General features: G+C 39.5%; 1 protein-coding gene across 1 annotated transcript in view; it reads left to right on the top strand.

Moving 5' to 3' along the window:
• GABRR3 (gamma-aminobutyric acid type A receptor subunit rho3) overlaps positions 1–12,630 on the top strand; it is a 31,092-nt gene extending 18,462 nt beyond the window's left edge. Inside the window, exons 4-9 of the mRNA XM_074145981.1 lie at positions 428–651; positions 3,504–3,586; positions 4,453–4,593; positions 7,377–7,529; positions 9,668–9,864; positions 10,867–12,630. Coding sequence (XP_074002082.1) covers positions 428–651; positions 3,504–3,586; positions 4,453–4,593; positions 7,377–7,529; positions 9,668–9,864; positions 10,867–11,169 — 1,101 coding nt within the window. The 3' untranslated portion in view covers positions 11,170–12,630. The remainder of the gene's footprint in view (positions 1–427; positions 652–3,503; positions 3,587–4,452; positions 4,594–7,376; positions 7,530–9,667; positions 9,865–10,866) is intronic.
• The last annotated feature ends 264 nt before the right edge of the window (positions 12,631–12,894 follow it).

Below are 12,894 nucleotides of genomic sequence, written 5' to 3'. Positions count from 1 at the left end.
TGACCAAATGCTCATGAAGAACTCAATCCTTTTGTAAAGGAACCACAGTCCATTCTGGGAAGAGCTTGTGAAGATTGCCAAAGGAAACCCCTTTCCATTTGCTTTTGGTTGGTTTTAAAGTTTCTTTTTCATTTCACTGATGGCTCAATCCAGCAGACCACTGAAATCTGTAAAAGTTTTATCTAAATATAAATGAAGTATGAACCTCAGACTCAGACACCAGTGATGATGCAAACAGCCGGTATTTCAGAGGTAGTACCAATCTGTATGTAAACTCACTGAGTGGCATTTGATTCCTCTCTGAGGATCCTCCAGATGATGTCCAGAGAAGAAATTGATCCTTTATGAGAGTTGATTCCTTTGTACTGTTTTCTGTTGTATGTGAATAAAACAAGCATTGTCTTCTTTTGTTTTTAATTAAACAAAGGACTTCACAATGACTTTATATCTCCGACATTACTGGAAGGACGAGAGACTTTCATTTCGTAGTAACAAAAACAAAAGTATGACTTTTGACGGAAGACTGATCAAGAAGATCTGGGTCCCTGATGTATTTTTTGTACACTCCAAAAGATCTTTCATCCATGATACAACTGTGGAAAATGTCATGCTCCGAGTATACCCTGATGGCAATGTACTGTTCAGTCTACGGTAAGAACAATACCCTTTTATAAGAAAATACAAGACACCAATTGTGGACCAATAGTCTGTACAGTGAGAAAGTACTGGAAATACTTGCAGTTAAGATTCTGATACTGGACTGACATTAATCCCCTGGCATCAGATACTGGGAAGTGGTGCCTAATGTACCAGTGGGAAAATAAATTTAGGATTGATAACATATAGATAACATATTTTTCTATCATTCACATATTGTTTCCTGCCACAGGATAATGGCAGTTTTTGTAAATAGCACTGAAGTTGCCAGTAGTTTTAGCAATATTGCAGTAGTTTTACTGTGGAGTACAGTAAAGCCCAAAATTATTAGCAAAGAATGAATGTGGGGTTTTTTTCCCGAGTCTTTTAAAACTGTCTGTCTTGGCTATTTTCACCCTGGGATACCTGTAAACATATAATTGATATTAATCGAGGCTCCAGATAGACACAGAAAGAAGGTTATTGGTGCTGATACCAGCAGCGTTAGACAAGTGTGTTGTGTGACTACAGAGAACTGGAAAGTGAAATAGCAATTCCAGGACTGGAACAGCAAGGTCATTAAATGTGTCTCCCTTCTATCTACATGTCACTGCTTTTCTTTATGAAGCAGATTTGGATGATGTGGCAGAAATAGTTTTAATGGAGGAATTTTCCCCCCCAGGGTAAAGGCCTAGAGGCCTGTGCATTGCGGAAATCACAGTTCTCCCATTTGTTATTAATTAGGCTGTGGAGGAAGGTGATATTTCATCTACTCTGGATAGTTTGAAGATGTATACAAGCTTGAGATTTTGGCTATGTAATAATTGTTCTGACAAGTAATGAATTTATCTACCCTCTCATAGAGAAACCCTGACAACAACGGCTGTATACCACTTTAAAATAGTGTATGTTCAAGAATCACACTGACCAGTAAGAAACAATGCATTTTATTGCTATATTCATTTCAATGCTTCATGAGAGAGAGAGAGGGATCAGAGGAACTAAGCTACTATACTAAGGCTTACAGCAGTGACTCTCAATGTGAGGGGTATGGCATACATTCAGCTGGGGGAAGGAAGAGTGGTGAAGAGACATAAGATCGGCAAACACATTCTATCAGTTTGCTGGAGGGCTAAAGTATCAACAAGATTAATAGTAAGAAATTGTGCACAAATAGTTACAAACCAAAGGGAGCACATGATGGGAAGGCTAGAAATGGAGAGAAAGGAGAAAGTGACATGGGAGTCAAGGAAAAGGAAGAAGTAGAGCTGACAGGTGGACATTGTGAATCTATTTTCTACATCTGCTTATTGCTCAGAATCCCCTTCGTGATGGGAGCCTGTGCTCCGTGTCCTGCATCACGTTTTCAAGCTGGTGCTCTACTTTTCTTCCTTGCCCTCATCCTCTCTGCTCTCATAGGTATCTTTCCCTAACCCTGCATTACAAGGTGGTGTGTACTGGGTGACTCCTCCTTGCTCTGACAGATGAGCCTGCAGCCAGCCTCACCTTCCTGTGCCAGTGAACAGCAAAGCCCCAAAGTCCCTGCCAAACCCGTGGATTTCCTTCTGGACATAGGGACTCATCCTTTTCTCCTCTATCAGTTCTTATCAAACTGAGATGCAGGGAAAGGGCTGACCTACAGGCTGGTGAATCAAGGTTTTAGAATGATTAAGGGGAAACAGTATGTTCCTATCCGGAGTGGTGTTAATGTATATGAGCCTAAAGAATCAGATGCTCATTAAAACATCCTTTTTGTATTGCTGGTTTTACATGCAGTGAGTAGATTATATTCCAAATACTTATGTGCAAGAAATCTGCATATTTCACAGTTTTTTCATTGCCTAGCATCCAGGATTTTATTGAAGCAAAGCAGAACAAAAATCCAGATTTGTTGCTAAAATAGTTGTTCCTTTGATCCTTTAGTCAATAGCTAAAAGACGGAAACAACATCCATAGTTGGAAGTCTTATGCATGATTTTAAAGATGTACCACTCTTACAATCTCATTTCAAGCCAGTAAAATCTTACACTTGTAAAAATCTAGCTACAGTGTGATTACTGATCACAGGTGTTCAAAGATCACTTATATACCCAGTATATCCCTTATAACTTAAATCCCTGGGATTTAAGTAGGATTCAGTTTCAGGAAAACTTAAAAATCAAACTAAAACATCAAATGACATGCAAGCTGTGACAAGAAAGGGGAAATTGGCAATATTTACCATATTTAAATTGCTGCCTCTAGCTTTTTTTTTTGTTTATTAGTTGAAATGTCAAGGGGCATTTATCTTCTATACATTTGTGAAAAAGCAGGTGGAACGCAGAATCATGTCTTTACCTAGATTTCCTCAAGCTTTTTAAAGTATAAGGCATTTCCATGGCGTTTAAAAGGACCGTAGGCTTCCACAAATTGCAGCTTATCTTTTTATGCAATTAATTATAACCTTTCTAGCTGAGAAAATAGCACTTGGAATAAAATTTGCTCTAGCCTGTAATATTATCTACTTGAATCTATGAGAAATCCAGTCAAGAAATGTGAAGTCCACTTGTTAATCTTCATAAGTGTAACCTTTCAAAGCAAAATGTGTGAAAGGCCAATGAAGGATCAGGCCAGTAAAGGGTTTAAAAATCGAAGGTAATGTACTTAATAAGAAATACTATTTATGTTTTAAAAAGATGTTCTCTCACTAATTTAGTTTAATTTCACTATCTTGAAGCAATTTTAGAAGCTTCCAAAAAAAGTAGAAAAACTCAATCATTAGGATTCTAAACAGCAGCTTGGTTGGAGATCTCACTAAAATGTCTGCACAGACGTAAGAAAGTGTGAAAATTTTCATTTAATTTCTGTTTTTCTGTTCCTTTCTGCAGAATAACAGTTTCTGCTATGTGTTTCATGGATTTCAGTAGGTTTCCTCTGGATACTCAGAACTGTTCTTTAGAACTGGAAAGCTGTAAGTTTAGTTCATACCTGTTCTTCATGTGTGCCTTCTTACCAATGCTCTATCTTGTTCATAATACCTTTTTAACTTATTTTGATGTGTGACAAGAACCTTCAACCTGCACATGTTAAATTGTGGTCAGTTTGGGATCTTGCCACACCTTGGTGAGCTTTGGGAAGATTGAGAAACCATGATGCGCTCTGCTTGGTTTTGACTGGGTTGATATTGTAAGGCTTGAATCTAAAAATGTTCCTTCTGTCAAAAATCATGTTTTTTTCTGAGAAAAAAGTGCATGTTAAAAGTAAAATAAGATGTCAATCTTTGACCTCATGGAAAAATGAAAATAAGTGCTCATGTTACTGTGAAATGTCTGCTTTGTCATCCCTGACTCAGTTATCTGTAGTAATCGGTAGAGCTGGACAACGAAAGGTAATTCTGTTTTGCAGAGCCTTTTGACATGTCAAAATTTATTCTTATTTGGATTATGAATTGAACTGGGATGCTGGTTTGTTGTTTAGTCTTGGAAAAGAGAACAGATCCCCAGCATTCAGGCAGTCTGCTCAGTGTGGCAGCTCCAGAGCTCCAATCCTATGTGCCTTGTGACCCTGAGCATGCCCATGTCCCCCATCTGTCAGGTAAGCTGCTGGCAGGGAAAGGACTGGGCTCCACTTGGAACAAGTGTAATATGGTCTTTGCAAATTCTTCCATGTCAATAACTGACAAATTGCTGGAAAAAAAATGTTTCTTTGCAGTTTTCCCAAATTATTTCAGTGGTATTATTTCTCCTATCCATAAGAAAAAAAAAAAAAAAAACAACCCCAAAAAAACCCCAGAAACATTCCAGCAGAAGAGGTGATTTACTTTTTACTTTCTCATAGATGCATACAATGAAGATGATCTGATGTTATACTGGAAACATGGAAACAAGTCCCTGAGCACAGATGAGCACATCTCCCTCTCCCAGTTTTTCATCGAAGAATTCAGTGCTTCCAGTGGACTAGCTTTTTACAGCAGTACTGGTATAGTAAGCCCCTTTCGTTAGAAGAGAGAAGCACAGGACACAATCATGCAGAATATCTTTCACATTCAAATTTGTTGCTAATAAATGACTGTTACCAAGAGACCTCAGTTAAAATGAGGTCTGTCAGTCATACCGGTTTTGTCAGCCTATGTCCTTGGCTCTATATTACCAATGTAACACTTTCTTGATATTAGAAGAATAGGCCACAGTAAAACTTGTAACTTAACATCTGACAGTAAGAACCTGAAAAAAATGCACAACAACCAAACATATGCTGTTATGAGCTCTTGCAAAATCATGGTGCTTCTCTGAAAGTCACTGGAGTATTGGGTTTATAGGAATCTTTGGGTCCTTGTTATATAGAAAAGCTTGAAAATGCAAACCCTAAAGGGTCAAGTACTAGAAAGCAAACAAGAGGAAACCCAGTGTGTTTTATTGTCTAAAATCTCCTCATTTTTTGAGCCGTAAAATATCATTAAAAGTCTACTAATGGTAAGATTTCCACATGAGAGCATTTATAAACTACTGAGGTCTCATTCATGGTTTGCTTAATGTTCCCTGTTTATACATAAAGTCTCAGGAAAAAAATTCCTTTATGTCAGTGCTACATTGTTTAAATACAGGTATCTGCCCCAGACAGGTTTTTATTTCTCCCTTAAACTATACTTTCTGGCAAACTGCATAAGGCTTTAGGAGTTTATTATAGTCTTGATTTCATGCAAGGTGGGTTTTATTTTCTTTGTATTTGCACATGCAATTATAAAGTTTGAATTGCTTCTCTATGTAAGTAGTCTAACCACACATTTTTAACCAGATAAAATAGCATGCTTGCTACTCTACTTTCCAGTCTGAGTCAATTCATTTCAGTGTTGATATTGCCCTTTATATCAAGGCAGATTAATAAAATAGAAATTATTCCATATAATATGATAAAATGCATAACACTGGACAAAAAGTCTTTAAGACATACAGGAAAGCTGCAAATAGATTTATTTACTCTATTTTATTTACAGGATAGCTTCTTTCTGCATTTAAAAAAAGAGCGATTCAAGTTTGAGGTGGCTGATACTGGATGCAGAAATTCCAGTTTAAATTATGATGCAGCCTAAGCAGTGAGGAATTCACAGCTTGATCAGGTTCTTCATCCTTATCTCTTGCTTGTGTATGAGCTAAGAACAGAGCTCCAGCTTTCAAGACCCACTGTCATGTGAGAAGAGGGCAAGTCATACCTTACTATCACAACTGTGCCTTGCTGAGAGCTGTGTCAAATTTGTCCTTGTTGCAAGAAGGAGACTGGGATATTTTCCACCAGGCTGTTATCACTGTGTGTTGAAACTGGGTTCTGGGAACTCAGCTGGCTTCTCTCTGCCTTGCTATTCTCATCAAAACCACTTATGCAAGCAACTACGGCCTCGTGCACAACAGTGCAACCTCATACCACCCCTGCACCCAGGCCTTTGCAGCACCTTCACAGCACCTTTGACTTTGCAAAGCGTAACTGCTTAACACTTACATGCAGATGTTTTGATGATGAGCTTACTCAGCAGGGTAAAGGGAAAGGGAAAGACTTTTTTTAAGGCATAGGGACCACTGGGAAGTACCTGAATAATGTGTGTACCGCATCTGTTAATTAGAATGCTGCTCTTTGTAGACATACACTTTTCTTTGGCTTTGAGGTTTTGTTTCAGTCAGGAGGTTCCACTTTCTCTTGATTCTTTTATTTTGCTTCTTGTTGGAAGAAAATGGTTACACACAGACCCCATCCCACAGAGTAAGTAATAGTGGGGAACAATCAGAACAATTCTAATGGGAGCTATCTCCCCCTGAACGGTGTCAGGCAAAAAATGGACAAAAATGCTACTCACAAAGCAGCCCTCTGCATTTTAGGTTCTTCATATCCTTTCCTGTGAATCTCAGTGAACCACACATGCATTTAGGCTTTTGGAGTTCCGGGGCCTCCAAAGGAGTAACAATTTCAGTGCATTTTTGAGATAATTTTTAAAACCAAAAACCTTCTCCACAACTGAAAACACATAGAGCGTGTTTAATATTAGATGGGATTATTGCTGAGATACTCTTTTTTTATAAGTCGCTCTTCGTGATGGCATGACTGCTCCGACGCAGGCTCATTGATGTCTCTATTTGTACTAGACAGTTAGATGCTGCGCAGCCGGCCACTCTTGTTTTCTTTTCACCTCACTATAAACTGATTTCCCTCCCATCGGAGAAGGTACAGTACGCATGCTTTGCTGCACAGAGAGAGCATGCTCCAAAATTCACTAGATGGCACCCTTTCCTCTAAAGTCAACGCTGGGCCGGCAAACGGGTCTGACCGCAGGGAAAGAAATGCTTCTTGTTGCTGCGTATTTGTGGCGTGAGAGAAGGCAGGCTACTTTTGCGGGAAGGCAGGGTGTTGGCTTCACTGTCCTAGCTGGAGTGGACAATTATATTCTGTCTGTATTCTCCCGGCAGCTTCACTTGAAGTCTATTTACTTTTTTTTCGATTTTTTGATTTTTTTCGATTATAACCTCAGTTATAATACAGCATTTTATTTATGCAGTCGTGATCCTTCAGTGCCAAGGCAGCAGTATTTTAATGAGGTATGATTGACAGTTTGGAAAGCACCATATAAAAACAAGGTGGTGGCAATATTTCTTAGGCATTTGGTAGTACTGATGCGGATACACCATTCCTACTGGAAGGAGGGGGCCAGTGAACAGAGCTCACAAATAACACAGCTCTCTTTTCCCCCAACCTGTTCCTCTCTCTTTTTTCAATAGGTTGGTACAATCGACTTTTTATAAACTTTGCTCTCCGGAGACATATTTTCTTTTTTGTGCTACAATCCTATTTCCCAGCCATGCTGATGGTGATGCTGTCTTGGGTTTCATTTTGGATTGACAGAAGAGCCGTTCCTGCCAGGGTATCACTAGGTAAACCTTTAATGTATATTCTTTTGGGTAGTATAGAATGGATAGGGTAGAGGTTTTTTAAGTTACCTCAGCTTCCTTCCTATTTACACAGAACATGAACAAGTATATTATACTTCACATTCCCCCCCCCCCTTTTTTTTTTTTTGCAAAGACTAGGTTGGTTTCTTCCTCCCCTCTTCCCAGCAAAGTAACGGGTAGTAGTCATATCCCTCCCCAAATCCATGGTTCATAAGAGATACTTACTAGGCATAGCACAATCTATCTAAAAGCTTTGCAGCTCTGCTTTCTCTCTGGAAATATTTAGTGTCTTCCTCCCAACTCGGAACCAATTTCCTGACTTGTCCTATGTAGCAAAGCCCTTCTTTGTCGGGCATAGTTTTATTTCTGAACACCACAGCTCAGGAGAAAAAGACTAGAAGACTAATTACAGTGGGGTTTTTAAATAACGTTATTGTTTTTCTCAGTGATGAATCAGTTGATACTACTTCAAGACTGCCTTTGTTGGGAATTCAATGCTGATGACCTTGGAATGAGTACATTTTTTCAAAGATTAGCATCTCTGTGAAGATCTGATGGAAATTTGTTAAGATATCTAATGTAACCATAATGCATCTAAGTCCTGGTACTGTTTGTTTAAGAATTAGTAAAGAAACTCCTGTTTTTCTCACTGATGCTACTCCCAGAAGCCAACTGTATGTTGCCATATTTCTTAAGACAAGTGAAAATTTGAGGATCTTTAAGAAACAAACTTGCATGTACTGAGGGAATCCTCGATTTTTATCTGTAGCTGTATCAATGTAGAAAAAATAGAACTGTAGCACTTCAGACCCCTTTCTATTGGCACAGTCTAAAGCTATTAATACATGAGATATAAATCTATTTGTTAGTCTAGAAACAAATTATGGTACCTCCTATCTATGTCTATTAATGCATCTACCAATTCCTTTTATTTCTAAGAAATTTAACTTAATCTTTAAAAATAAAATTTTCATTCTCAGTAGGTCATTTGTAATGTTGTCAAGATGGTAAGATGATTTTGCTGATTATGTTCTTTAATTTATATATGGATTTCTGCACAAGGTTATGCATCAGGAGTTCTGTGAATAACACACATTTCATTAGCATAATCATACATAATTTATAGGCAATGTTAACAACAAAGTTGAAAAAGCTTAGGTCTCTAGCCTAAACTCTACTTATTTTAAATAAATTGAATTCCTCTTATATGGTATATTTCAAACTCCATCCTTCAACCTAAGAAACTTGCAGAGAGGGAGAGGGAAAATTCTTATATGTTCCATTGAACTTGAATGAGCATAAAACTGCAGAAAAGCTATACTGAGACCCAGCTGAAAGACCATGCTATCAGCCAGTGCTGCCTCACAGATCTTACTGAGATATCTTCACTTCCAGCATTACATTCATTTCTTTAAAAGCAGGGCTGTGATTGGGTGTTGGGGTTTGTTTTTTTTTCTGAGATAGAGCAAAACAAAATGAGATGAATAGTTGCATGTAAGAGGAGAGATTGAAAAGATGAGGTTGAAATTCTGGATGCACTGAAGTAAACAAAACTTATATCTTAGCTTCAATGAATATAGCATTTTTATGCTAAAGTGTCTTTAGAGACCCATGGTATTCTGTATTATGACAGAGACATACAAGCTGATATATGCTCTCAAGAAGTACAATTTGAGAAGGGGTTTGGAGGCAAATTGGTAATTCTTTAGTGATTCTGTGGGACAAGAAAGTGTGTAGTGCAGACCCTGGCTCTAGGAAGTGAGGGAAAACCACAAACCTGCTTTCACTTCTCTGTAGCAGTGCCTAAAGCTGTCATAGAAATGTGTTCCTGATGCTGCTAAATCACCAGTGTTGCGTCCCCACTGTTCAAACCTGGTGTGCTGCAGCTATAACTGTACGCAGTTAGATCTCTGCATCTGAGCAGAGAGATGATTTACTAGTTGCAGTATTGTATGTGATAGGTCCTTCATGGTTCACTCCACTTTTCAGAGCATGTGCAATGAAGGTAAAGGCAGTGTCAATCATATGCCCGCATGAAGCTGCACTGTCCAAGCAATGGTGATGAGCTAAACAGAACCAGCTGGCCAGTATTATGATAACCTCCCCTTTTTCTTTGGCAGGTATAACTACAGTGCTGACCATGTCAACCATAATGACAGGAGTAAGTGCCTCAATGCCTCAAGTGTCTTACATAAAGGCTGTGGACGTGTATTTATGGATCAGCTTCCTTTTTGTTTTCCTGTCTGTCATCGAATACGCAGCAGTGAACTATCTCACCACAATTGAAGAGAGAAAGCAACTCAAAAAAAGGGGCAAGGTACAATCCTCTGTGTTTTGTTGCCTTCAGAAAGCATCACAGAAGCCACAAAGTAATCCTGATACACCACTGTGATAACAGTACAGTAACCAACTCTGTGACTCCACTCTGTATCTCACTTCACTTGGCCGAAGGGAGGAAATGTGTCATCCTCTCTGAGATTTTGAGCAGGTCTGTGCTTTCTCTCCTTGCCTTTTCTTGCGACAGAAGTTGAGTACATCTCCTGATTACTTTTTTCTCCCCAAAGGAAGGCAACTTTCATTCTATTCTCAAATACCTATTGATCAAGGTATTTTTCCTTTCTCTGAAATATATCCCACGAGTGCATTCCCATGTAATATTCCCTCCTGTTTCTCATGAAGCAGGGTTTATTTTTCCTTCTCCATTTTCACTTCTCGCCATTTTCAATTAGGGAGATGCGTTTAATGATGCCTTTTTGTCCCAAGACCAGATGAGTGACAAGGTCATTTTTAGAAAGGTGTGCCTGAAGCAGAAACGTTCACAAGTTAAATATTTGCTTTCTATGAAGCACTCACTTAAAACCTATGCTTCAAAAATAAGAATATCCCTCTCCCCCCTGTAAACTCATTTGTTGGAATATCGTAAGGGAAAAACACAAAAGGGGTGGATATGTTGCTCACATGATTTGATAATCCCATCAAAAATCTACTCACGGAAATGTTTTAAGTGATTTCCCACAACTCCAGCAACACAGAACTACAGGTAAGGCAGAGTCTGATTTTTCTGTTTCAGAAGCTGGGGCACATATTGCCAGCCAGACAAGTGTGTTCTATCACTTGTATCCCCTTCCTCACTCATGTCCTGCACAAGGGGGCAGGCCCCACAGATAGCAATACTGTGAGGTAGCCCTGTTCTCCATATGCTTGCCACAAAGAGAACAACACCGAAGAGAAAGCTTTCTTTATTTTCTGTTTTATTTATTTATCATTTACTAAGATGGCTCCTGCTAGATGCAAAATAACTACTGTTCTTTGTTGCCAGGCTTCAGGAATGTATAGTATTGATGCAGTGCAAGCAATGGCTTTTGACGGCTGCTTTCACGACACAGATGTAGACATGGACCTGACTGGTTTCTCAGACCGCTGTGAAGAAAACGAGACTCGAGCAGGTGCAGCCAGCGGCTCCAATGTGGACACACCTCGCTTAAAGAGGAAGAGATCTCTGAAGGGAAACGTGGGCAGGATTATTTTACAGAACAATCATGTTATCGACACGTATTCCAGGATTATATTTCCCAGTGTGTATATTGTGTTCAACTTTTTTTACTGGGGTTTGTACATATGAACAAAAATCATTATAAGCTAAACATTATTTTGAGTATGAGGGTAGCATCGTGCTTTAAAAATAATGCAGCAGCAGTAGAGGAAAAGGTTAAAAGTTTCTGAAGCTGACTTCTGTGTCATACAAGGCTGTTTTGGTTAGCAGCAAAACTGTTAATGAAAAACTCCCATGAGTCTGGTTTCTTTTTCAATTGGACTGTGCGGTGCTTTGCTGGGGCAATCTAATGCACATGCTACTACTGCAGTAGCATAGAAGAGGTGAGCTCACTGAGGGCTCCTTTGTCACACACCTAAACACAAAGCAGCTCCCACCTGAAGTATTATCCAGTCTCTACCTACACTTTGTAACCATTCCTCTTCAATCACACTTTTTGTTTGTTCTCCAATTGTAGTCCATTTTAGTAGGCAACCAGCACCAACTGTCTTCAAATAGCTCCAATCCTTATTTCAGTTCCTGGATTTCAATTTCGCTAGGCAACCTGTATGCACCTCAGAAGCCTTTGTCCTTGGGTGGTAAACTAGAGGGAAAGGGATTATGGCTTAGCAGTGGAGTAGGGGCCAGCAGAAGGCAGGAAGCAAAACTGATGGGGCTTTGTACATTTTGCATCATCAACACAAACCCTCACCCTGTCAGCTGTTCATGACTTTCCACAGGATCACTGGGAAAGGCCTCCATTTTGGAGAAATCTTGATCACTAGTCCCAGAGGCAGCAGAGGAACAATGTCCCAGACGCGATGCGCTCAGTGTCTTACAGCCACCTCCCAGGTGGATGACTAGTGTCACCTGCACAAGCTATGCCTCTCATGTGACACCCACACACCTCTGCCTCACGTAATCCTGCTGTAATCACCTGCTTTCTGCATATCTGTTCATTTCAGAAACATAGGCTTTGAGGCAGAGATTTTAGAAACTTTGTCGAGAAAACAAACAAACCATGTCTTCAGCACAATCTGGTTCTTCTGCTTTATATTGCATCCATGAGCTTGAGGTTTTGCCTCCCCCTTTGGATTTTGAGATTGAATGTCACAGGGAGGAGAAGCTACATATGCCTGCTTGCAGCATTGATCCCCAGCACAGTTCAAGATAACACTGAGACACACAGGAAATAAAAGGAAGCAGCTGTGCCAAAAGAGAGCCATATACAGGCATCCCATCTGTCCCAGATGAATCCTGCATGGAAATATCCCTAGGTTTAGGCTAAGGAGGTTGAATTAAGGATGTTCGGGGACACACAAAAAGCGTTCATAGCTCCAAAAAAGAATCAAGATTACTTTTGCAACTTTCCCAAATTAGGAGCATTTTCCACTTAAATTTCTTGGGTTTGTCTGTCATTTAATGAAGTGAGTTTAAATTTACAAAGTCAGTTCAAAACAATATTTTGTGGTGGCAAAAAATGCCACAAAGTAAATTCTCGGTCACCGCTTTGCCAAGATTAGGAAATGGGAATAAATTTGGAAGCCTGAACCATTCTCTGGTTTATTTGATTTTCCTCCTTCAATATTGTTTGCTCATAGCATGGTGATGTCTTTTACTGTTTCAAAAAGCTGCATTTGTCAAGCTCCCAATTATAGAGCCGGAGAAGGTGGTGACACAGTGCATGCCGGGTGATTGAAATCTGATGGAGTGAGTGGGTACTTTGGCAGCCAGCTTGCTGCCAAACAAATGATCAGAGCTAAGACGGCTTTGATACTCTTCCAGGAAATCCTGTCATGGAAAGCAGAACCGTAC

Source organism: Numenius arquata, chromosome 1, assembly GCF_964106895.1.
Source record: "Numenius arquata chromosome 1, bNumArq3.hap1.1, whole genome shotgun sequence".
Classification (NCBI taxonomy): domain Eukaryota; kingdom Metazoa; phylum Chordata; class Aves; order Charadriiformes; family Scolopacidae; genus Numenius; species Numenius arquata.
This window is presented reverse-complemented; position numbering and strand designations above follow the sequence as displayed.